Genomic DNA, 25,070 nt, shown 5'->3' on the forward strand with positions numbered 1-25,070 from the left:
CCCCTAACTCTTTTGGCTTTCTCTTTCAAACACCAGCTCAGCCTTCCCTTTCTTACCTGTCACCTTTCTGCTCTCTCCACTTCACTGGATGTTCACGGACTTCTTGGGATTAGATTTTTGCTTTCAGTATTATTCATCCAGGCTAACATTTATTAATAGGCTAGTTATTGTGGTGGTTTGTAATGTGTTGAGTGGGTTACACGAAATTACTTTCCAGAATTCTCTTCCCTGAATATTTCTGTTAGAGTGAGCAATCGGTCCCTGAGCAAGTTTACAGAGCAGATGTGAAGCAGCAACTATTTAGGAGCTCATATGTGTTGTTGGTGATCTGTGGCTCCCAGTTGTTAACTGGCCGACAACTTCCCCGTCTTTTCCTGGAGCACTCTTCAGCTTTTCTAACCTTTGGCCACCGTAATATGTGTGAAAAAGGACCCAGGCTTTTCTGGAAGCCATACCATCAAAGTCCGAGGTAATAAAAATGACAAGAGTTTCGGTCTGTGGTTGCGATTTCTACTTGTTCCTGTGTCTCCCACTTTACAGCCATCTTCCCCTCTTCCCTGCCTACTCTTGGACTTCGAGCTCCTACATCAGAAACAAAGGTTAACAGCCTCAGAGAGCCATGCTTAAGCAGCTCCCACAACAGTGCCAAATCAAATTCCGTACAAACCTCTGTCCTAGTAGTTCTGCTTCTCCGACTGAATGCTTACTGATAGTTCTATAAAAGGAAAACGAGGCTAGTGAAACCACCTGAAGTGCCATTATATTCTCAAAGCACCGGTGCTAAAGTCTCTATTGTTCACATACTCTTACTGCCTTTTCTAGATTTTTAACTGAGAGGCAATTTTATCTCTGTATGACCAGTGAAGAATGGTGCTTAGCACAAATTAGGTATTTATAAATCCTTTGTTAAACAAAGAATTTGGAGCACCTCTGCCAACCATAGCAAAATCTCTTTAATAACAATAAAGATGTCAATCTGATTTCTGTAGCAGATGAATATATTAGCTACCAATAAATACTGACCCTACATCGGCTGTTACATGAATTAAAATCCTAGGAAGTGAGAGAAAATAGCAGTTACCCAAATGGTACACATTTTCAAATATTTCCTATTATGTAAGTTGCCCTTTGTTTGTAAGTACATCCTTAAATAAGTATGGGAGAATTAAATACAAACAAGCCTATGGGGGAACGTAGGTGGCTCAGTGGGTTCAGCCTCTGCCTTTGGCTCAGGTCATGATCTCAGGGTCCTGGGATGGAGTCCCACATCCGGCTCTCAGCTCGGCAGGAGCCTACTTCCTCCTTTCTCCCCCTCTGCCTGCCTCTCTGCCTCCTTGTGATCTCTCTGTGTCAAATAAATAAATAAATAAATAAAATATTTAAAAAATAAAAATAAAAGTAAAACAAAAAACAAAACAAGCCTATGTAAGGGCAGAATTTTTTGACATATCTGCTGGACTCTTTAGGTTAATTTTATAACACATTGGGTCCATAATATATCCTACAGACATACTAAAATAATAAAACCAATGTGACTGGATACACACTTCCTTTAGTTATTTTAATAATAAAAAGCTTTAAATTTCCTGTAACTTGTCAGTAGCCAGAAACAGCTTACCACTAAAACATCAGTTCAATGATGCGTTCAATTTTTAGCCATATGATGTTAAAATATTTCAGAATATTATACAACCTGAAAAACCTAGTTTCAACTATCACTTATACAGTGCAAGATGGTAGAATTAACTACAGATTTAAAGTATAGCTTGGTAATCATTAGCCACCAACAAGTTTTATTAATAGCAACTTCTCATTCAAAAGTGATCATGGAAGGATGAAAAACATCTTGTTCACCAACAGACTGTTTTAATTCTCTCACTATAAGAAACAGACTTTTCATTTTTAGGGAAGGTGAAGTGTAACTTCAGTAGATAGCAATACAGAAAGATTGTGTCACATGGACTAATTTCTTCAGTCAATTGCTTCTAGCTGTCTCCACTGGGACAGATGCATTTACAGAACTGGCTGTGCTTGAGCCTTCTTTGCAAGCAGCTTTAGATCTGCAATGCACTTGGCGATTGTCTCCTTTTCCTATGATAAGGAAAGAGAACTCTAGTTAGACCTCTCCAAATAACAGAAGTACGTATAAATACTGTAATTCTAAATGACAGTTCCTGTTACAAGATCTTGAGGTTCCTACAGACTCTCAAGATGACATGACAGACTACTACAAATTTTTTACGTATCAAGGGGGGATGCAATTTACTCTAAGCAAATCCAGGGAATTAGTTAAAATTTCCTGGCTCACAGTTTTTATGAGTGAAATCTAAGTAGAATTTGAAGCCAGGCACTCCTATAACCACGTGCCACTTGTTAGCTTGTATAGCTAAAAGCTGCATGAGAAACAGCAACCTAACAAACATTAACACAGAAATGTTAAGAATAAAAATTTTATCTTTTTTCTTTAGGGTTTTCCCCATTTCTTAATTATGTTATTTTTAGGTAAGACAATTTACTTAAAAAAAATCACTAAATGTTGGTAGACCCTGTTCTTCTAGTCCCTGATGGCTATATAGAAAATTATCAGAAATGCCTATATATTCCATATATTTGGGAAAGAAGAAATCAAGTCCTAATTAAAAAAGGAATATAACCTTTAAAAAGGAAAACAAATTAAGGCAAGTAATAAAAAAAAAACATTTCTTTTCTGTTCAAGAGCAACAATGTAAGCAGCTGGGAGGAAACCGAGTAGAGATCATGGTATTAGGGAATGGAAGGGACTCAGAAAGTTTTATCCAGTCTGCTGTACAGAGAAATGAACTATGTAGGTTAACGTTTCCCACGTGATGGAACCTGAGTACAAGTGTGCCACCATCAGTGTTCTCAATTATCTGCCACTGTCTCAGACTGTGAGGGACCCTGTGGAGACCACATTGTGAGGACGAGGAAAGCCACCAACGTAGCTGTGCAGTGTCTTCCACGTTACCACTACCCACAATGAACCAGGGCAACCCCAGCATCTCTAGGCTAAAGACTCCTTGACAGCTACTCCTATCCTAAGAGAGCAATAGCAGGGGCCCATTAAGAGAAACCAGTACAACTCCAGAAGCTTCTGAACGCCAAATACCTGCTGTGCAGAGATGCTCTGCACCACATGCTTCTCCACCCAGTTTATCATGTGCTCTTGTTCCTTTCGACGCATCATGTTCTGCACAGAGATGTGATAGTCCAGGCGATTCTTCACCTCCCTGTATACCTTGTGCAGCCGCTCCCGGTAAGTAAGTTCCAGTGCCATAGCAATGTTATTCTGAAGCAAAATTCAGAACCGATGAAATACTTGGCATCACTGAAGGATCACTTCCACTCTGTGGATTCTGCGATTAGAATACCTCACCACTTTCTTGTATTTTATGATAATATTTTATTTAACATGAACAGATAAGAGATGAATGTGGTAAATAAATTCTAATAGCATATGGCAAAAATATACTTAAAAGTACATAAAGTGAGTTTCCTCTCATCCACCCACAGAGCACCATCTTCCTGTATTTCTTGTATTCTCTCCCAAATATATTCAGTAAACAAAATACAGGTATAGGCAGGCATGCACACATACCCATGCACACACATCACTTTTACTAATTGTGACATCTAGACCCACCACAATTTTAAGTTACCCTGAATTCTATTACACCGGTGTCCCATAATCCAGAGTTCATTTAGCTAAACTCTATTAATACATTAAACTGCTTCCAATTTTTTCTACCAGAAATAATGCTGCAACTGTTCTGTATGTCTTTGCACCTATGTGTAAATACTTGCTATAAATGGAGTGGCTGGGTGGCTAAGTTGGTAAAGCCTCTGCCTTCAGCACAGGTCATGCTGGGATCCAGGCCCCTGCTGGGCTCCCTGCTCAGTGGGGAGTCTGCTCCTCCCTCTCCCCTCCCCATCCCGCTCGTGCACGCTCTCTCTTTCTTTCTCTAATAAATAAAATCTTTAAAATAAGTAAAAAAACAAAGTTAACAAAAAAAAAAACTTGCTGTAATAATAACATGTACTCAATATAGTACCTACTATATTCTAAAAACTGTGTCAATTCAGCTAAGTCTTATAATCATACTACTGGATAGTTGCTATTATTATATCCATTTTACAGCAAAGAAACTGAAGCAGAAGCTAAGGAACTCATCAAAAGTCACAGAGGTAATACATTGTGAAGCCAAAATCTGAATACAAGGAGCCAGGCTATAAAACCCATGCTCTTAAACTGTGATTAATACTGTCACATTCTACATAAAGCTGAACTACACTTCATTCTCCTACCAGTAACACAAATGCTTATTACTTCAAACCCTAACCAATGATAATTAAACCTTTTACTCTCTATCCTCATAAGCAGAAAAAATAGGAATTTTAATGTCATTATCTAAGAACATTTACATATTCAGAAACCACTTACACTTATTTATTTATGAATGGTCTATGTCCTATGCCTAGTTTTCTACTGGGATGTTGGTCTCTCCTAAGGAAATACCCTTTTGTGTCAGATGGAAAAAACTTATTCTTCCCAGTTTGTCGTTTAACTTAGTGTATGATTATTTTTACATGTAAAACGTTCATGAGATCCATTTAACAACTTTTCCTCTTATAGTTTCTGGGTTTTTAAAATTTTTTTTTTTTTTCTCTCTCAAGTTTTATTTAAATTCCAGTTTGTTAACATACAGTGTAATATTAGTTTCAGTGTAGAATACAGCGATTCAACACTTCCATACAACACCCAACGCTCATTGTAGCAGGTGCATTCCTTCATTCCCATCAACCATTTCATCCAACCCCTACCCACCACCCCTCTGTGACCATCAGTTTGTTATCTACAGTTAAGAGTCTGTTTCTTGGTTTGCCTCTCTTTTTTCCCCCATGCTCATTTATTTTGTTTCTTAAATTTCATGAGTGAAATCATACAGCATTTTTCTTTTTCTGATTTATTTCACTTAGCATAATACTCTCTAGCTCCATCCATATTGTTGTAAATGGCAAGGTTTCATTCCTTCTGAGGGCTCAGCAATACTCTATTGGTTGTGTGTGTGTACATACATCTTGATCCATGGACTTCATAAAAATTGAGGTGTAATTTAAAGGTTTTATGAACTGAGGCATAATTTCAGGTGTTTAACATAGATTCAGTATTTCAAATATACTGTGAGATGACCACCACAGTAAGCCTAGTTAACATCTGTCACCATTAAGTTTGTGGATTTTTAAATCTTTATTAGAAAGGCTTTGTTAGGGGCGCCTGGGTGGCTCAGTGGGTTAAGCCTCTGCCTTCAGCTCAGGTCATGATCTCAGGGTCCTGGGATCGAGTCCCGCATCGGGCTCTCTGCTTGGCAGGGAGCCTGCTTCCTCCCCTCTTTCTCTGCCTGCCTCTCTACTTGTGATCTCTGTCAAATAAATAAATAAAATCTAAAAAAAAAAAAAAGGCTTTGTCAACTCCAAAGGTATTTTTTTTTGTTTTTATGTTCTCTTTTTCTACCTTATGACTTCATTTCTTACAAAGATCTTTAATTCATTTGGAATTTATTTTAATAGAAAGTGAAAGGTAGGAAACCAAAGCTGTGTCTACACAGGTGCCAATTCTCTCCCCTCTACAACGGAACTGAGACATCTACACTGCATTAGCGTTCTTAGCATTTAAATGGATCTCTAGATCTTCTCCTCTACTGTGCCACACTGACTTTCCATTCATGCACTGCACCACACTATTTACAACTCCTTATAATCTTATAACGGATTTTCATATTTGGCAAGACTGTTTATTACTTCTCTTTTTCAAAATATTCCTGGATAGTCTTTCTTTCTTTTTTAACTAATAATCAATGTGTCCAAGTCCCAACATCCCCTCCCTCCAGGCTATTAGTTATTTTCCTTCTAGGAATGTGTTAAGTGTAAAGATTAAAGTAGGGAGAACTGATGTCTTTGTAACACTGAGCCTTCCAATCTAAGAACAAGGCTCTTAGAACCTTATACCTCACAAGCATCGTTATGTTTTTTGAAGGAAAAACTCTGCACATTTCTAGTGAAGTTTACGCAAGGCATCTTTTCCTATACAGTTTATCTTCTTCCAGTGTACTGCCTAACTGACTGCTATTTGTATATGGAAGAGTACAGATTTTGCTTATCAGATATTAACGGTGTACCTAGACACCTGACTGAATTTGGTTATTATTTTAATAATTATGTCGATACTCTTGCATCCAGCTACTATCTCCAGGAAAATAATAGATTTAACAACAGTGACAGGGATGTTGTTATCTTCTAGTCTGTAATGAGAATCTTTACAGGTTTGCCTGTTTTAATCTCAAGGAGGCCCTTAATACCTCTAAGTACATTTCTTTAGTCCATTCATCCTCCCGGTCTTTTTTCTCCTACATCTCTGGTATCTCGACTACTTTCACTCTCAGCACATGACCTTCATCCTAGTTCACCAAGAAAAGGGGAGCAGTAAAAGAGCTTCTACAAACTTCTCACACCATGTAAACCAGTCTGAACCCATACTTGTGTACTTTGCCTTCCTTCTGTAACTGCAGCTGAGCTGTCAATGCCAGCCCCGTCACCCGCACGTTTACTGCAAGTCCTCTGGCCTACTGAAGGGCATTACTCCAGCAAATTTCTCTCCCTTTTTTCTGCATCAATTGTTCTCTCTCCTTTTATCAAACACTAACATGTAACAATACTTTCTATCCTTTAAAAAAAGCTCTTGATTCCTATATCCTCCCCTCCTAGCAACTAATTCCTTTTCCTACCATTACAGTAAAACTTTGACAATTTTGACAGTTGTATATACTGACTCCAATCTCTTCCCTTCCATGTTTTCTTCAACCAACTCCCATTACTTCCTAAAACAGCCCTTACCAAGATTACCAAGAACTTCCATGTTGCTAAATCCATGGCAAATTTGTAAGCCGTTTATTTCCTGACCATAACTAGGATGACTACTCATTGGAACTGTCCTTGTTTTCACTGGTTCTTCCCCATCATGTCTTAAAACTTTAAGTACAACCTGTCAGCTTATGACTCCCAAATCTCCAGCCTGGAATTCTGGACTTCTCCTCATAAATTCCAAACTCCTATATCCAATGGTCTACACCTAACAACTCTACTTCACTAACTTGTAGGCATTTCAAGCCAATGCTACAAGACCAAAGGCTATTTGCATCAAGGCAAGTGAGATCGTGTTACTCCTCTGCTTAAAGCTTCAATGTCTTTCTTACTCACAGTAGATCACAGTCCACAGAGAAGGCTATAAGACTCGACCCACTCTAGCCCCTCCCTGACCACTAATTTCCTTTCTCCTCCTCACTCATTCTGCTTCAACTACACTGGTCTCCTTACTACTCCTTGACTATACCAAATAAATTTCCAGGTTTAGGGCCCTTAAAATTTTTCCTCACTCTGCTACAATACTGTTTCCCCACCAGTCCACAGAGCTTTCACCAATACTTCTTCAGAAATCTGTTCAAGTAACAAATTAGTGGCCTTTCTAGACTGCCCATTATAAGTGACTCCCTTCTTCTAAGATCTCTCTTCCTTTCCTAGTTTGTTGTAATACACAACACTCATTATCACTGACATTCCTATCTGCTCAATTATTTTCTATTCTCTCAGCCCCTGGCTAGAAGGCAGACTCCATGAAAGCAGACTTTTCTTTTATTCCCAAACACCTGCCTTTGACCAGAGTCTCTATACAGGAAAAGCTCAATCGAGTCATTAAATATTTCATAAGTAAGTAAAAAGGTAAAGACTACCATATGATTCTTATTAAAGAGATACATCCTGAGAAGTCAGATTTTTTGTGTATATATCATGTATGAGATAGGAAGCATTCTCTGGTTGAAACCTAAATATATATGGAGAGGTTCTAAAGTTTCCTGAGGTTTTCAAACATTTATGTGCTTAAGAATCTTTAGGGATCAGTTTTAAAAATATCTAACAGTGTTTCTGAGCATACAAGTCTTGGCCTGGGTCCATAAACCTGCACCAAAGAGGACTGATACATGTGATACTAAGACCACACTAAGTAATACTAGCCTAGATCTTTACTATTTCAGATACTCTTTACTTTAGCATCTCACTTTTCATTTCATATGCACTTCTGTAACATAAAATTTCAATATAAGGGCATCTCACTGTAAATATCAGGATAAACCAGGGGCTCAAAGTAAGTAACAATGTGATGTTAAACAAAAATACTTGAGCATATTCCTAAAAATGTTTCAGAAATGAAGCATTTTAGAATCTAATGATGCCCTGACCATGTTTGTAAAAAGCTTCACAGCTATCTGAATTTGCTTTGTGAACTGGAATGTAAGGTCTCAGACTTCCTCATAGCAAGCATACCTGAGTATTTCACCTATGGCCCTAGATAGTATCATTTTTTAGTCAGCTATAATTTAATGGCTACTTTCCTTTTGTGTGGATCCAAAATATGTTCTTTTATAGCTTTTATTATAATTTTAGAGTAACTATTTATCTACTTGGTAGATATTAAACACCTAAATAGCTGTAATTGCCAAGCCCCACCTGAATCTCATTTCTAAATAAACTATGCTCAAGATATTCAACCATTCCTCATAAAATTCTAATTTTTGTCTTAAATGCACAAAAATGAGTAACTTTATTTTCCTTAGAAGGTTCTGAAACCTACCCTCTGGACATCAAAAAGGTAATGGCGCTTGTCAACCAGTGCCTGCTGTGACTTCTCCATATCAATCGCATCCTGGATCTGTTTGATGGAAGCCTGTTTCGCCTCTTCTAGCTGGGCAATTTTTTGCTGCAATTATTTTACAAAAAAGATCAGCAAAAGCATTAGGGGCAATAAAAACAGCTTCATTCTATGCTTTCTCAAAGTTATATTCCTCATTTGTGAAAACACTCATGAAGAAGCGTATACACATCCAGGCAGAAATGCACAAATCCTTAAAAAATAATTGCTCATAATAGCTATGCAATATCTTGTTGAATGAACATAACTATGAAAAAACTGGACAAAGTTTTATAGATTTAAAAAAGTCTCAAATTAGTAACCAACATTAATACTCTATAATTTTAATCATTGTAATCAATTCATTTCTAAATGCTTGTCCCCTAACATTAACATCAGAAACATCACTTGATGGTACTGATGCTTTTAATACCATCTAAAATGAGAAATCAGGTTTGCAGTGCTTACCTCATTGAGTTTATCAGCAAATTCTCCAATAGAGGCACCGTATTTTTTAGCTACATAGATAAGCAACCCTATTGTTGATATGGCAGAGAAGGTCTCTGCAGTAATCACATATATTTCTTTGGACAGAAAATACAGGATAAGTCCAGTTCCAAGCACATACGGTCCTGAAAAAAGGAAAAGTTACTTTATGATGGATATACTATATCTGAAAGGAGAGACAGAAAGTTCTACATTTTGGGGTGCCTGGGTGGCTCAGTGGGTTAAAGCCTCTGCCTTCGGCTCAAGTCATGATCCCAGGGTCCTGGGATCAAGCCCCACGTTAGGCTTTCTGCTCAGCGGGAAGCCTGTTTCCCTTCCTCTATCTCTGCCTACTTGTGATCTCTGTCAAGTAAATAAAATCTTAAAAAAAAAAAAAAAAAAAAAAAAAAGAAGAAGAAAGAAAGAAAGTCCTACATTTGATTGTTGAAGGTGTTATGTAATGATTCAGAGTAGCTGGATTTATAAATAACCCTGCACTGAGGAGCAGCATGGTAGGGTGGAAAAAAAACAAGGATCTGGACTCCAGGAAATCTGGCTCTGCAACACAGAAGAAACTAAGCAAGTATCTGAGGTTTAGTTTCCTCCTGTAAAACGCAAACAGTACTTTCTTCACAGGATGGAAGAAACTGAGAAATAAGGTATGCAGAGTGCCTGGCGTGACAGATTAAGTAATTTGTGCAACTAAATATACTATAATGGGAACACTGGTCAGGATAAAATTTATCCATTCCTGCCTACCTGACACTGGAAATAAGCAAGCAAGAAAACAAACAAAAAAACCCTAACAGAAAATAGTATATATGTAAATGGATGAATTCAATATTAGGATTCTCAATTCCTACAATGCCTAATTACAATGCTTCAAATATAACTATCTTCTTTAACCAGGCTGTGAGCTCTGAAAGGACACCATGATATTATGCCTCAGAAGATATGAGAAACAGACAAAACTGCTCCCTAAAGGGCAGCACTTTACAAGTGTTTCTGAGCAACACAAGTACCAAAGGATGTTACGATGTATTACAGGAATAAAAAGCATTAACAGTTTCAAATGTATTTTATCCAGTTTTCCATAAAAAATTTCAACAGGTCTTTTAAAAATTTGCCTCCATTACATAAACTTTAAATTTGAATGAACATAAATTAAAAATTTTAACTGTGAACTTGCAAAAAAAAAGCCTATCATAGGTAACTTTTTTTCTTTTAAATCTTCTTTGGGGATTTGAGGACCCTAATGTTTCTTGCAATTTCAGTTACAGCAATGTTCTTTTCGGCCACTCCCTGGAGGGGTAAAAAAAACAGACAACAATCACCTTGGTTTCCAGTGTTTCCTAGTCACAGCAGTAGCTGGAGCAAGAAAGGCAATGGATACCATAAAAGAATATTGAATTGGAGAACCTGGATTTAAGTCCAACCCAGTCACCAAAGAGAGACTAAATCTCAGCAAATTCTTTATTTTCTAGTTACTCTTGGTAATAAAAATCTCTTACAGACTGCTGTGAGGATTAAATACTGTAAAGTGAAGGCAGATTGCATTATAATAAATGTAAGATCTCAGAATAGTGTATGCTTTCTTAAAAGGAAAAAAACTGGTAAATATGGCTCAATTTCTGTTTTCCACTTATATATACAATATAATAACCTCTACTATCTTACCTAGCTTTATTTTAACCCACAGCTCTTTCCACTACCTGACAATGGTATCATACAGTTATTCATTTCTTTACTGTCTATTCTATGACAGAACATGTGTTCTGTGATGGCAGCCACCACAGCTCACCACTGTATGCCCAGAAGAGTATCTGGCACAGAGCAGGCATTCAGTGGATGTGTGTACCAACAAATGGAGACAATGTTATAAAATCAAGTTAAGATCCCAAACACTTTACTTCACAGACAAGTTAGGGCAACCAAGTCACAACTGTTCCACTGAATTACTTCCACAATTTACTGCTGACTTCATTTTTCTGTGTAAGTGGAAGAGGTAAGAGACCACTAAAATCCTACGTACACCTAAGCTATACCACCTAAACATACTATCAAACACGGGGCAAATGCTTACCTGTTACGCCAGTTTTGGGATAAAGGAACTGAAAGAATTCTTCAGGAATCAGGCCCAAACGAACTTTTCCTCCATGCTCAGGAAGAGGTGGTACAGGGGCAAGACTTGGCTGCCCTGTGTGGAAGATCCTTGTTGCCTGCAATACCCTACGGGTAGCGATTAGACAAAATTAAAGGCTATTCTGCAGGTCTAGGTCATCCGTCTAGCACTTTATATGTTTATTATTAGAATTACAATATGTAAGAATGTAGACTTTGCAGACAGATTATCTGGGTTCAAATCCTACACCAGTCACTTGAGCAAGTAGATGAAGCTTCTGTAATTGCAGCTTTCTCTAGGTAAAATGGGAATAAAGAATATGATTTTATAGGGTTGCTGGGAGGATTTTAGGTAAAATGCTCTGAATGGTGCTAAGCATACAATAAAGGTCTATGTAAGCAATTAGCTATTACGTATCCAATGTATTGTGAGCACCCTGATGGTCAGAACTCCGACCTTTATAAGTATAATCTGTGATGGGGTGCTAATTAACCACAGTGTGAAACAGGACTTTCCAGTGTTGGGTAGCTCTACTTATGTTCTGAGATGCTGTGTATATGCTTGATACCTCTATCCATTAGTTCTAATTTTATTATTATATGTAACATACAAAACGCCCATTGTGGGTTAAACATGTGGGTTTAAGTATGTGGGTTAAACATCCTGACTGTCCACAAGGAGCTGTCTGATTTTGTGTCCTACAATAAGGTATACAGAACAAAATTACTCTAACTACAGCTTTACCAATTCATTCATTCTACAAATATGTGTTGAGAACTTGCTAATTACTGAGCTTGAATTATTGTACTATTACTGTGGATTTGTAAACTATTTGCATAGTCCAATAGCCCAAGACTGCATTTTTAGTAGTTACAGCAGTGACAGTTCATTAAGATTCTGATGAAATAAAACCCTCTAGTCTTTTATACATATGCTGTCAAGCTCAGCCTCCTTCAAATTCTCAGTATGTTTTTGTCCCACACAGCCCCACTCTACCTCTATCCCTTCAAAGTGTAAGAATTTATATTATTTCATTCATTTTGGTTTCTTTTAGCTTCTGAAGATTATTTCTGCCTCCTAATATATTAGCTAGCCCACCAAGTTTTGTAATTTAGGAATCATGCTCAAGATTCTTTCATTTAAATCAGGGTTTCTCAACCTCATCACTATAGACAATTTTTGTTATAATGGAAAGCTGTCGTGTACACTGTAGTGATCAGCAGTATCTCCATGGCCTTTATGCCACTAAATGCCAGTCAGCATCCCCCCACCCCACCCCAGTGGTGACAACCAAAAATGTCTTCAGACATTGCCAAATGTCCTCTGGAGGGCAATACTGTTCTGGAATGAGAACCACTGATTTATACAATTTTTTTTCTTTTCATTTTTTAAAGATTTTTATTTATTTGACAGAGAAGACAGGGAGAGAGGGAACACAAGATGGGCGAGCAGGAGAGGAAAAAGCAGGCCTCCCCTCCAGCAGGGAGCCCAATGTGGGGCTTGATCCCAGTGCCCCAGGATCATGACCTGAGCCAAAGGCAGATGCTCAATTCTTTTTATAAAGATTTTAATTTATCTGATAGAGAAAGAGAGAACACAAGCAGGGGGAGTGGCAGGCAGAGGAAGAGGGAGGAGCAGGCTCCCTGCTGAGGAGGGAGCCTGATGAAGGGCTGGATCCTAGGACCCTGGGATCATGACTAGCGACAAAGGCAGACACTTAACCCACTGAACCACCCAGGCACCCCTTTTTTATTTTTAAGTAGGTTCCATGCCCAATGTGGAGCCCAACATGGGGCTTGAACTCAAGACCCTGAGTTGAGACGAGCTGAAATCAAGAATTGGATGTTCAACCAACTGAGCTACCCAGGTGCTCCAAGAACCACTGATTTAAATCACAGAACTAGAGAACTTGCTTTAGGCCAACTCAAATCCTCTCCCGAACTGGCTGTCATAGTTCAAGCCCTGATCATCTCTTGCCTAAACTACTTAATCCAAAACCTGGTATTCCTGCTTCTCAACAAATACCCTCTTTAAACCTAGCCCCTCTACACTAGTGCCAATGTTTTTAAAATGCAAAGTTGACTTTAAAGCTCTTCAGGCTCTCCTGCCTATAGGAAAGAAACTTAACAAAGTATACATGACAACTGTCAGATTCTAAATCCTCCTCTTTCTTCATTCTCCTATCCTCTAGCCATATGAACTACTTAGAGCTCTCAAGAATAAACAAACAAAAAACCCAAACACATGCCTCATGCTGCTCCTTCTGCCTGAAATGACTTTCACTAAATGGCTGCTAAGCCCAACCAGCCTTCAAAGCATCTCAAGCATATATTTTTTTAAATAAAGGTCTCCCCAGTCTTACATTCATTCACCCTTATGGCAGGTGCTGAGGGCACAACAATGAGCAGACAAGCCCCAGCCTTCACATTCTAGTGGGGTTGTGGATAGTGTTAGCGTGTATGTCTATACACAACTTCAGGCAGCTGAAAGTCTACGGAGGAAAATGGGGTAAGGTAGGTGCTAAGAAGCAATGAATGGTAAAAGTCTTTTTTGATGTGAGGTCAGATGACATCTAAGTCAGTGACCTGGGGGAAAAAGAGGAGAGCAAGTACAAAGATTCTGAGCAACAATAAGCTTTTCACAGCAACAGCAAGGAAGCCTGCATGGCTAGAGAGTGAAGCCAAAAAGAGAATATAAGGAGATAAATTAAGAGGTAGGAGGAGATCAATTCATGCTGGGCCTTCTGGATTATGTTAACTTTGGATTTTATTTCACTGAGACAAGGAGCTCTGGAGGGTTTTGTTGGTGTTGGGAGCTCATGTAATCCCTACAGCTACTAGGAGAATGGGCTATAATGGGACAAGAACAGAGATGCTAGGAAACTAGTTAAGAGGCTGCTGAAACAGACCAGGAGAAAGTTGACCGTGGTTCATACTTCAGTAGCACTGGTATTGGAAGAGTGGTTACAAGTCCATATATAATTTGGAAAAAGAGCCTTGCTGATATATTAGATAGGGAATGTGAAACAAGAGAAATCGAGTATGTTCCTCTTACCTATGTAATTATTTTGTTTATGACTTCTATTAAAATTGTTTACCTGTATGTATGGAATCTTTTTTCTCTGCTAAGTTGGAAGCGACTGTAATCTCACTTTACTGCACACACAAAAACTAATTACAAATGAATTAAAAGCCATTTTTTTTCAAGGCAAAAATAGTTGTCAAATGTTGTCAAGATTTAGGTCTAAGTCTGGAAGCAAAAAGACAAAGTCCAAAGGAAACTAACATGATTTATGATTTATGAAACATTAGTAACAGATGTTAACACTGAGCACATACTCTATATCCAGTGCTGCTTTTCGAGTTTTGCAGGAATTAAGTCTCTTGGTTCTAACTATAATGTACTATTATCTCCATTTTGCAGAGGAGGAAACAGCTGGTACGTGAAGGAACCAGGTGTAACTCTAGCTTTACAGTCCTTGCTCTAAACCACTACTATCTGTAGCTGCTCCTCTCGGAGACTGAGCTCCAGGGAAGGCAGGTTAGCCTTATTCATTTTTCTATCTTTTGTTAAGTAAGTGGCATGGTAAGATTGACTGAATCAATGAATTTCTCTGACTCTTACGATCCGGCAGTAAAAGTCGGAATATGGGAGAGACACTAAAAACAACATGCTTCAATATTTTATTTACTAAAACTTGCTTCTGGGTATGCAATCTAGAAATTCCCGCGGCTAAGTCCAGACGAAGGTCACAAGAGAAAGGGGCGGGGCTTAGAAGACACCAAAACCAGCTTCCAGTTTAATTAACACATCACATACCCTCTTAGTCTTTGCCAGAAGATGACCAGACAACGTTCCGGGCAGTTTCAATGAAGCTTTAAACCTTTCAAAATTACCTAAAGAAGGGTAATTTCAGGCCTAAAGCTAAGACGGTGTTACACAGAAGTGAAAGGAAGTGATAAAACAAGGACGAAGGGGGGTATTACACCCCTCTTACTTACCCTGGACCGAGAAGGGCTGCGTTCTTCAGACAGGGGGCTGCACAGAAACAAGGCGCAGGTCAGCAAGGTCAAGGTGAAATCCGGTCTGTCCCTTCCTCGTCCCCGCGGAGCCCGCCCACTAAGGCCATGCACCTCCCTCTCCAGTACTCCGAGACCCCCACGCGCGCCCCTTGCGAGCGGCGTAATTAATTCCCCACCCAGGCCCAAGTCTTGCCGCGCCTTTCTACACCTCCTTTCCTCCCACTTCCTCCAGTTACCCTAGACACACTCCTTTGCAGTCACTCTGATGGCCCCCACCAGGGTCTAGACATCTCACCCGCTGCAGCAGCCGCAGAAAAAACCACCCGGGACAGCATGGTCAAAAGGGTCCGCGCAGTACGCTCTGCGTCCCAGTGACCCCAACAAGACACTCTGTCAGGGGCGGGAGCAAGATGGTCGCTCACAAATCTCGCGAGAAGAGAACATTGTGCCCTCTGTCCACTAACTTTGCCTCGTATTGTTTTTCTCGCGATAAGACGCGCGGAAGGCGGAGAACTTTTTGCCAGAGGGCCGCTGCCGACCGCAGAATGGAACCGTAGAAGCAATTCTCGCGAGATGTAGAGTGGCTGGAGCCTGTGGAGAGGGGCGGAGGCCCAGAGGGGCACCACGTGGGGCTGCGGGTGCCGTATCTTGGGCTGTCGTCCAGTTTGGGTCTAGGTTGGAGCTGGAACCGTGGAGATGCGGAAGGAAACCCCGCCCCCCTTAGGGCCCCCGGCGGTCCGCGAGTGGAACCTTCCCCCTAATGCGCCGGCTTGTATGGAACGGCAGTTGGAGGCTGCGCGGTATCGGTCCGGTGAGCGGAGATCCCGGGCCTGGGGGCTCCCTCACCCTGGCTCGGGTTGCCCTTTCCCGGGACTGGCCTTTCCAGCCTGCCCCCGCCCCGCGTGCCTTCCCGACCCCTGCCTCGCGTCTCTTCATTCAGTCCCCACCCTTGCCCCGGGTTCCTGAGCACAGATCCAGACTCGGCCCGCGTGCTGGTCTGTGCGGTCACCATGGAGACGAGCTCTTTCACTCCTCCCGCGCTGACAGCTTGTACTTCCTTTAGATGGGGCGCTTCTGCTCGGGGCCTCCAGCTTGAGTGGCCGCTGCTGGGCTGGCTCCCTCTGGCTATTCAAGGACCCTTGTGCCGCCCCCAACGAAGGCTTCTGCTCCGCTGGAGTCCAGACGGAGGCCGGAGTGGCTGACCTCACTTGGGTTGGGGACAGAGGTATCCTAGTGGCTTCCGATTCAGGTGAGTCACTTTCTACTCAACCCCACAGGTGGAATGGACGATGGGGTACAGATCAAACCGGGTTCAATCTTTAATTTCCCATACTCAGTGCTTCGGGTGTTGGCCCGAAGGAGAGCTCTTGTGTAGCGGCAAAATAACGTTTCCGAGATTCCAATTTGCCTCATGAGAATTTCTAACAAAATTAGGAAGTGAATTGGAACCATTTTTCTTTCCTATAATCTTCCCAGTATCACCCCCCTCAACCCAGACCAAGGATGATCTTGATCTTAAAGATGATGCTTAGGGTCTGTGCTGTCTCTTTCCATTTCCTCCCATTTTCTTCTTTTTAAATGTCTTCCTTCTGCTTTGTTTGTTCTGAAAGTCAGGTTCAGCAATGGAGTCTTTGGAGTTTAAAAAAAAAAAAACCAGTGTTTGGATATTGGCAGGCTTTGCATAGAAGGATAAGTGGGACTTTAAAGACTGAACCTCTCTGACAGTTGAGCTTGAGCACTACCTACTTAAGACAACTTTTGGAGGGCTCTCTGTACTTAACCTGTCACTGTGCAAGACATTCAGTTATTCACAACATTTCTAAAGAAGCTACAGGGCATTTATTCAAATTGTTCAACAAATGCTAATGTCCAAGCAATTGGAAAGATTTAACCACACCAGACTGTATGCTACATAGATTGTTGAGACTTTGTCCTTGTCTATTGGGACTTATTTTCCAGTGTTTTCTCAAAGAAGCCAGATAATGGATTTTGCCAGCCATTCCATCTTTCTCTGTCTTCCTAGAAGCTTTCCCTGCTTAATTGTCTGGTCTGTTATTAAGAAACAGTAATGCCAGCGTAAAGCCAGATGGCTTGGAAATAAGCTAAATCCTCTAGTAATAATGGACTTTGCTTTAATAGTAATAGTTTACTTTGTTAGTTTAGTGACAGTGGACTCACTTGAACCTAGAAGTGACTTACTGTATTACTGTAATCCACACTCATTTTCCTCAACCCTCTCCACACTTCCAACAGGTGCTGTTGAATTGTGGGAGCTGGATGAGAACGAGACACTCATTGTCAGCAAGTTCTGCAAGTATGAGCATGATGACATTGTGTCTACAGTCAGTGTCCTGAGCTCTGGCACACAAGCTGTCAGCGGTAGCAAAGACTTCTGGTGGGTGCTTATGCTCATTGCTTCTGCATCTTAGACCTCTTTTGGGTGTCTTTATTCTCCTGTTAGCCTCATTGAGTAATGTTTTGGGTGTGCTGTAAGAACACGATTATTAATTATGACATACCTACAACATTTCTAGAGATACAACAATCCATTGTGAATAGGGCTTAGCAGAAGCCCAGTAGTCAATGACATAGGTCATGTCAGTTAAAGGAAGTTCTTGAACACGTGTTTTTATGTGGATACTCCAGGTCAAAATTAAGAATCTCTTTCCTTTTGCTTCTTAGCATCAAGGTTTGGGACCTTGCCCAGCAGATGGTACTGAATTCATACCGGGGTAAGTGCACATTCTTTTTAGTCCTGGCCTTAGCTGTTTTGTTTTTATTCTCCCCTTGGGCTCTTTGAACTTCAGATATCAGGGAAAACAGTTCCTTGCGCTTCTGCCTGATAGTTTTCTTCCAAAACTAGAGTCAGGCACCAATATCTATCCATTGCCTTTTCAATTTCCTTATTTCTGGTAATGGCTTCACCATCTTCTTGGCTACATGAGACTCCAGCTCTCAGTCCTTTTCTGCCCTTGCTGCTTCCTCATGATCAGTGGGTCCCCGAGTTCTTCAGAGTCTTTTTCCATTTGGTCAGTGATTTCCCTTTCCATTTCTGATGCTCTTTTTTGCTTTCAGGTTTTACTTCACACAGATGGTGGCACTTACCTCTTCTCTCCATCTGCAGTCCCTCATCTTTTGTGGTTCTTGTGGCTTGTGGGTTAATATTCCATTTTCTTCTCAGGGCATTTAAGCCCTTCTGTCACTCCCCCTTCAAACATACTGCTCTAATTGAACCGGATCACAGGAGGTCCTTGACATTCTCCAAGAATAAACCCTAAGACTTGTGATTCTTGAACTTCTGAATATTCACCTGCATAAAATTTCTATTTTTCTGGCGAGAGCTATTACTTTTTATTAATGTTACTTTTTAATTTTTCTTTTACTCAATTTCATTAATAGTGGTAGCCGCTGACTTTATTCGGGGATCCACTCTTCATGAAGATAATACCTGGAGCATTAATGTGTGTGTGGCCAAGAGATGTAGATGTTGGATAAACACCTGGTTCCCTCATTGTCTAAGCACCATTCCCTGCCAATTCTAACCACAAAGTGTATGGTTCACATGTGTGCCACAGCAAAAATCACAAACTCCGTCAGGGTCCGAGACTTATAAATGGTCAAACAATGTTAAATTGCCAACCTAGCATCTAATACAGATGCCTTTTGTTTCTTAGGCCTATGAGGGATTTTTTTCCTGCTCTGCCCTAACTCTTTCAGCACTTCCTCCATTCATCCTTTTTCATTAATTCTTTGTAGTTCTGTCTTACTCCCTCCACTGAATTGCACATCCCTTGAGGGCAGAGGAACCACTTATTCTATCTTTTGTATCCCCCACCATGGTGCTTATCTCTGAGCTTTGCTTTCAAGTGAGCAATCAATTCCTTTTCATTGTGTGGCTTTCCGTGGATGCTAGGGCTAGGAAAGAACATTGAGAGGTAGTTTGATTACATCTCCTGTCGGGCAGAGCCATATTCAGGCTATCTCAGGTAGTCTGGCTAAATTGTATGTGGTTTCCACAGCCTGTAATAACAAATAACAGTGATCTTCAAAGTTTTTTACCATGTAGGCCTCCTGAAAATTTTTCAGAAAACTACACTCTCACCTATTTTTTAATTTGGCATCTAATTTAAGTTTAAGTAGTTGCAAGGGAGGTACTTTCTGGCCATATCATCATTGTGCACTGGATTAGCAGATTAAGCCCCTTCAATCTCTGCAAAATGTCTACCAAGTAACCTAACTGGCTAAAAACCAACCTGCATTGCCTGCATTGTTAGGCTAGCTGGCTGAGTTAGATCTAACTTTCTATTAGAAAAAGTCTCACTTCATTTTTAAGTTCAGTTCAGCCTGTCAGATGTGTCCTTATGACAACCATCTGCCATGGTTTTCAAAATTTTCATTGTTAGAAACAGAGGTAAGTCCCAGAATCACTCTAGCGTTTGTGGTAGGATGAAGCAAGGCCAGCCCCTGCAGTGAATTTTACCCAGATGCTTTTTTTTGCTCTTTGACTCTTAGAGAAAAGCCTCTTTGGTTTAATACCTTAGGTTTTTGACACCTGGGCATTGTACCAGGGTGCGATGTGGGGTGGGTGAGAGGTGTGCGTCCCTTCAACTGGGAGAAGGGGGATGTGAAATTGGAGGCAGGAAAGGGGCACTGGCAGACCCTGGCTGCTTCTCAGTCAATTTCAGCAAATGTTTCAGTGTGCAGACCTTCTTTGAAAGTGTCTGTATGTTATCTGGAGGTGTGTGGTTACTATTGTATTGGAATTGCTATTCTGGGATGTAAATTCCTTCACTCTTCTTGCGTAGCCTCTAATTCTTCTTTCCTTTTCTTTACTAATTCATTTTCTTCCCCATCAACATCTTCTTTTAGGTTCTGTCTAATCCAGAATCTCTCACAAAAATTTATTTAAATTGCATCATGAGATAAGGCCCTTTTCTCACACCTCCCTGGGTAGTATCTGGGCTGTGCAGTAGTAATGCCTCCAGCTTCTGCTCTGTCATACCTCCCTACCTCTCTCCTTCACAGCTCACTCCGGACAGGTCACCTGTGTTGCAGCCTCCCCCCACAAGGATTCCATGTTCCTTTCATGCAGTGAGGTGAGATACAGCCTTTCCTTCCCTCCCTACTTCCTGACCACACTTGAACCCTCTGGCCACAAGTCTAGTGTGGAGACTTGGCCAGCAGCTGCTTTTGGGGTTATGAAGCTCTTTTTCTGTTCTTCCTTCTAGGACAACAGAATTTTACTCTGGGATACCCGCTGTCCTAAGCCAGCATCACAGATGGGTGAGTCTGAGAGCCAGTGGTGGGAGGGTGGTCCTAGGAACCCACCTGGAAGAGGCTTCCTTGCCCAGAGACAGAGGCAAAGTCACCAGATGCTCAGTCAGTGTGACATACGGGACATAATCACTTCTTTCCCCACTGAGGCTCTGTTGATTGCATTTTGTGCAGTGGGTACCAAGAGGAAGGGTTGGTTTGTGGGTGACCAATTGACTTTACGTTTCTGGGATGGGTGGGTAAAGGGGCCGGAATTGATGCCATCATGCTTTAGGCCTGAAACCTGCATGTGACTCATGTCCAGAAAGGGCTGGGGTCCAAAGGATAAATGAGGGTGTGAGGGTCAAAGGCAGGGACACAACTGCCTTAGCAGAGTTTGGGAAGGTGAATAATGGTGTTTCTGGGATTTGGAGTGACTTTGTAGGAGAAGCTCCTTCACAGAGCTGGGCTCTGAGTCTCGTTTCAGATCCCTCTTCTCTCATTGCAGGCTGTACTGCCTCTGGCTACCTTCCTACCTCTCTGGCTTGGCATCCTCAGCAGAGTGAAGTCTTTGTCTTTGGTAAGGCAGCCTGTCCCATAGCATTTGACTCTGGGAAGGGGGAGGATGAGAGCACGCTGACCCCGTAATGCATGAGGCCCTAGCTGCTCAGTCTCAGCAACATGCTTGGGCATTATGTGAATTATACCAGTGGGAAGGGTGGGATGATCCAAGAGTGGGTTTAGTTTGGCTTGGGAAAACATGATGACTTTTTAGATTTGATTCCTGATTGTGTCCTCCAGCTCCTGTATTCTGGGCATGGCCAGAAGTCAGTGGACCACAAAACAAGTGGATTGCCAAATAGGGCATTCTGTTGGAGAGTAGGAATAACTCCCATGCTCTCATAGCTGCCAGGCTGTACATGTGATGACATAGTTAGTGGTTAAAATGATAACTACCTTGTTCATTAATTTTCACAATCACCAGTGACTAATTACCCTATTTGACAAAAGAAGAAACTGATGCTCAGAGTGGTTAGCTCCTGTAAGGTTGAGGAGCTAGCATTCAGATCCAGGTATGGCTGACTCCAGGGCCCATGTTCTTATCCACTGTGATGGGCTTCCTCTTTTTTCTAGGTGATGAGAGTGGGACCGTCTCCCTTGTAGACTCCAAGAGTGCAAGGTGTGCCCTCAGCTCAGCTGTGCACTCTCAGTGTGTCACTGGGCTGGTATTCTCCCCACACAGGTACTGTCCTTTGTCCCCAGCGGCCTGATGGGTATGAATGGGACAGTGCTGGGTCATGCTTATGTTTGCAGAGCATCAGCTGATTAGGTCATTCCTTAAAGCAGATGGTGCTCTAGCTGAGGTTTCAGAAGAGGATGATCTCTGAAGACCATAGTCCTTTTTTGGGTAGTTTGGTTTCTGCCTGCACAGAGCTAAAATAAGATACTCTTCCTGCTCAACACCCAGAATGATTAATATTGTGTGCTTCTGAGACTGTGTGGTTGGGAAAGTTTCTGGGTTCTTGCTAAAGCTGCAAAGAGGACCAGATGGGGTAGTTGGCCACCAGGATGATTATCCACCCTGGCTTATTCCATTTCCCTCCTCTTTCCCTGGAACTTATAATGTGGACTCGAGAGGTAGCCAGACCTTAACCCAGGGTGGGGATCGGGCCACCTCTTCCAGGTCACTTTTGGGTGGGAGGTGGGGGCTAGACCAGGCAGGATTCATCTTGGGACGCTAGCTTTGCCAGTCATAACCTTCCCCTTGCTCTCCTAGCACCCCCTTCCTGGCCTCTGTCAGTGAAGACTGCTCACTCGCCGTGCTGGACTCAGGCCTTTCTGAGGTGTAAGTGTGAAGTGGGATCCTGTGGTCAAGAATTGGGGAGAAGAGCTATGGGTGGCTGGTCCTTTCTGTCTTCATCAAAGTGCATGGTCTCCCTCAAGGGGACCCGGTGGTGGGAGTGGGGAGACACTATCTCCCTGTTCCTGGGGCTGACTCACGGCCAGCTCTGTCCCTGGTAAGGAGGGGTGTGGTAGTAGGTGGGATTTCCAAGTCTGGTGATCTAGCCATCTCCAGAAAGGGACTACCCATCGCTTCTCAGCCTTTTGGCTAAAATCAGGTGCGGAAAGGGACTACCCTTTTCACATAAAGAACACATACGTATATGCAACGTGCTGTGGGGTGAAAGGCAGCAAACCCAGTACTGGAATTAATACTTCCTTCTCACCAAGAGAGCCATGATTTGCTCTCTAATCCTGGCCCGTATTTCTCCCCTTGCTTTAGCCACCATTTCTTTATGGAATGAGGGCACTGGATTGAATGATTGATGAAGTTCTCTGTGGATAACTACATTGCTGTCCTAAGGACAAGGCCACACATATGGTGAAGTTTGTGTCACACATCCAGAAAGGTGCCCTGGTTGTGTTGGATTCTCTCTTCTCCAACTCTGCTTTTTCCTCTTGTCTCTCATCATGCCCAGACTTTCCTTTTTTCTCTTCTAGGTTTAGAAGCCGAGCCCACAGAGACTTCGTGAGAGATGCTACTTGGTCCCCGCTCAATCACTCCCTCCTTACCACAGTGGGCTGGGACCATCAGGTCCTCCACCACATCCTGCCTACAGAGCCTCTCCCAGCCCTTGGACCTAAGAGTGTTGCCGAGTAGAGTGGATTTAAGACAAAAAGCAAATCTCCCTGAGTATCCACTCCATCTGCCCCTGCCCTTTCTGTCTGTAATACCACACAGGAGCCTTACATAGTATGTTGGTACAGCAGATCTGGGCAATTAATAGGCTTTGTCTCTCACCCTGAGGGAAGCTGGATGCTGGGATCTTGCAGTCATAGGGAAGAAAAACTTTCTTAAAATTGGATATGTATGTGTGTCTGAGTGTGTGTGTAGATACATAGTTTTTGGTGGTGGGAGGGAATTAAAAAAAAACCCATCTTACATCTTTCCCAAGCCCTCCCCCCACCAAAAAAAAAAAAAAAAAGGTCCAAAAGGGTTTTATGCTTCCTATGTAGCTGTGCATGAAGAATTGGCCATGACTGGATGAGGTGTGGGATGTGAACATCCCTGGATTCTTGGAAGCAGCTTATATACTACTCATGGAGATAGGAGCAACTTTATTTTTTATAGAACTTAATCTGCCTTTCTTAATGGCAATGCTTCCATTCACAAAAATCCCATCCAGCTCACCTTAAGGAAAAGCCAGGAGACTCATGTGGTTTTGCACATCTCTTTGCCATTAAACTGAGTCAAAAGTCCATTTTCTGGCTGAATAAAATTTTGGCTGGTGCCTGTATAACGTTCCCGCCCCCACCACCCCATGGAATTATATATGTGAAAGATGAGTGTTTTCCTGTCATAGATCCCGTGGAAAAAGGTTGGGGGATGGTGGAGAGCATAAAGGCATTTCAGTTAAATTAAAAACTGACATAGACTTGTACAGAGAAAGGTCTACCCTCTACCCTGTTTCTCACTGGAAAACAGCTTGGGGCCTGACCTCTCCTGGCTTCTAGACCCTTTTCTCTGGATATAGGAAGTCTGAATGCTGTCTCTAGGGACTCTGAAGATTTTAAAATACAGCATCAGAGAATCAGAAATACTAGTTGGTGAAATAAAAAGCTGAGGCTTTGTTGGCCTATCTTTTGGTGCGTGTATTATGTGTAGTTAGACATACCTCACTTATGGGAGTCATCCAGGTATCAGTCAGAGCCCAGTATTTGTATGTGTCCTTCCCCAGCCCCTTAGAGTAGCTACTTGGGACTTAAATAATGGGTTGCTTGGGTTGGTGGACTAGTTAACCCCAGAAATCATGGCCAATTACTGGTTATGAAACTAAATAACAATCCATTATGTGCTTTGGTGCTTTGTGAGTTTAGCTCAGCTAAAAATCACCTGAAACTGGGCCAGTTTGAAGGGGAATATGGACAAAATATTTGTAAGTAAACCTTCCATGCTTCACCCTTGCCAAATGTGAGGTCTGTCATCACAATAACCCTGAGTAAAAATACTGGAATTTGTAGATATGTGATTACTGGGTTTGGGGTAAGATGGGAAGAAAGCCTTCACTGCTCCTGACCATAACTTCTTGGAAGGTAATAGGGTGGGTGGGTGGATGAAAACACTTAAGTTCTTCCCAGAGATAAACTTCACAAAAAGTTGTGATGGCTTAGAGAAAGGAGGGGTGAGGTGGTAGGAACTAAGTTTGCCTAGCTCTTTTCCTCCTGAACTCAGGAATGGTGGAAAGGAAAGCATTGGAGATGAGAACCCAAGGAATTGTCTGTTTCAAGGTGGTTAAAATGACAGCAAAGAAGGAAACCCTAGTTTTTGAAAAACCACATTATCTTACTGTAAAAAAAAAAAAAGTCGGTTTGGATTCATGTCTGTGTGGATGAGAGTAATCACATCTATTAATGATTGCCACCAAGA

General features: G+C 41.6%; 2 protein-coding genes across 2 annotated transcripts; one reads left to right on the forward strand and one right to left on the reverse strand.

Annotated features, from left to right (window-relative positions):
• Positions 1-1,770: 1,770 nt before the first annotated feature.
• ATP5PB (ATP synthase peripheral stalk-membrane subunit b) lies at positions 1,771-15,893 on the reverse strand. The gene is made up of 7 exons (XM_082687432.1): positions 15,684-15,893; positions 15,368-15,404; positions 11,328-11,473; positions 9,227-9,390; positions 8,702-8,827; positions 3,128-3,307; positions 1,771-2,091 (listed from the first exon to the last, which is right to left on the reverse strand). The coding sequence occupies exons 1-7, from the start codon at positions 15,721-15,723 to the stop codon at positions 2,014-2,016; spliced, it is 771 nt and encodes a 256-aa protein (XP_082543558.1). The 5' UTR covers positions 15,724-15,893; the 3' UTR covers positions 1,771-2,013.
• A 147-nt stretch (positions 15,894-16,040) lies between these two features.
• On the forward strand, positions 16,041-24,282 carry WDR77 (WD repeat domain 77). The gene is made up of 10 exons (XM_082687431.1): positions 16,041-16,199; positions 16,452-16,637; positions 17,642-17,783; positions 18,071-18,120; positions 20,414-20,484; positions 20,617-20,671; positions 21,150-21,221; positions 21,776-21,884; positions 22,419-22,487; positions 23,144-24,282. The coding sequence occupies exons 1-10, from the start codon at positions 16,085-16,087 to the stop codon at positions 23,301-23,303; spliced, it is 1,029 nt and encodes a 342-aa protein (XP_082543557.1). The 5' UTR covers positions 16,041-16,084; the 3' UTR covers positions 23,304-24,282.
• Positions 24,283-25,070: the final 788 nt, after the last annotated feature.

This window comes from Mustela nivalis, assembly GCF_964662115.1.
Source record: "Mustela nivalis genome assembly, chromosome: 10".
NCBI classification, from domain to species: Eukaryota; Metazoa; Chordata; class Mammalia; order Carnivora; family Mustelidae; genus Mustela; species Mustela nivalis.

Excerpts from the sequence above, each read along its gene's own strand:
- ATP5PB (XM_082687432.1), bottom strand. The coding sequence starts at position 15,723 with ATGCTGTCCCGGGTGGTTTTTTCTGCGGCTGCTGCAGCGG. Across the intron at positions 11,474-15,367 it reads GCAGCCCTTCTCGGTCCAGG|GGTATTGCAGGCAACAAGGA; the intron begins GTAAGTAAGAGG and ends CGCTACCCGTAG. Across the intron at positions 3,308-8,701 it reads ACCTTTTTGATGTCCAGAGG|AATAACATTGCTATGGCACT; the intron begins GTAGGTTTCAGA and ends ATTTTGCTTCAG.
- WDR77 (XM_082687431.1), top strand. The coding sequence starts at position 16,085 with ATGCGGAAGGAAACCCCGCCCCCCTTAGGGCCCCCGGCGGTCCGCGAG. Across the intron at positions 16,638-17,641 it reads CCTAGTGGCTTCCGATTCAG|GTGCTGTTGAATTGTGGGAG; the intron begins GTGAGTCACTTT and ends CACTTCCAACAG. Across the intron at positions 21,222-21,775 it reads GAGTGAAGTCTTTGTCTTTG|GTGATGAGAGTGGGACCGTC; the intron begins GTAAGGCAGCCT and ends TCTTTTTTCTAG.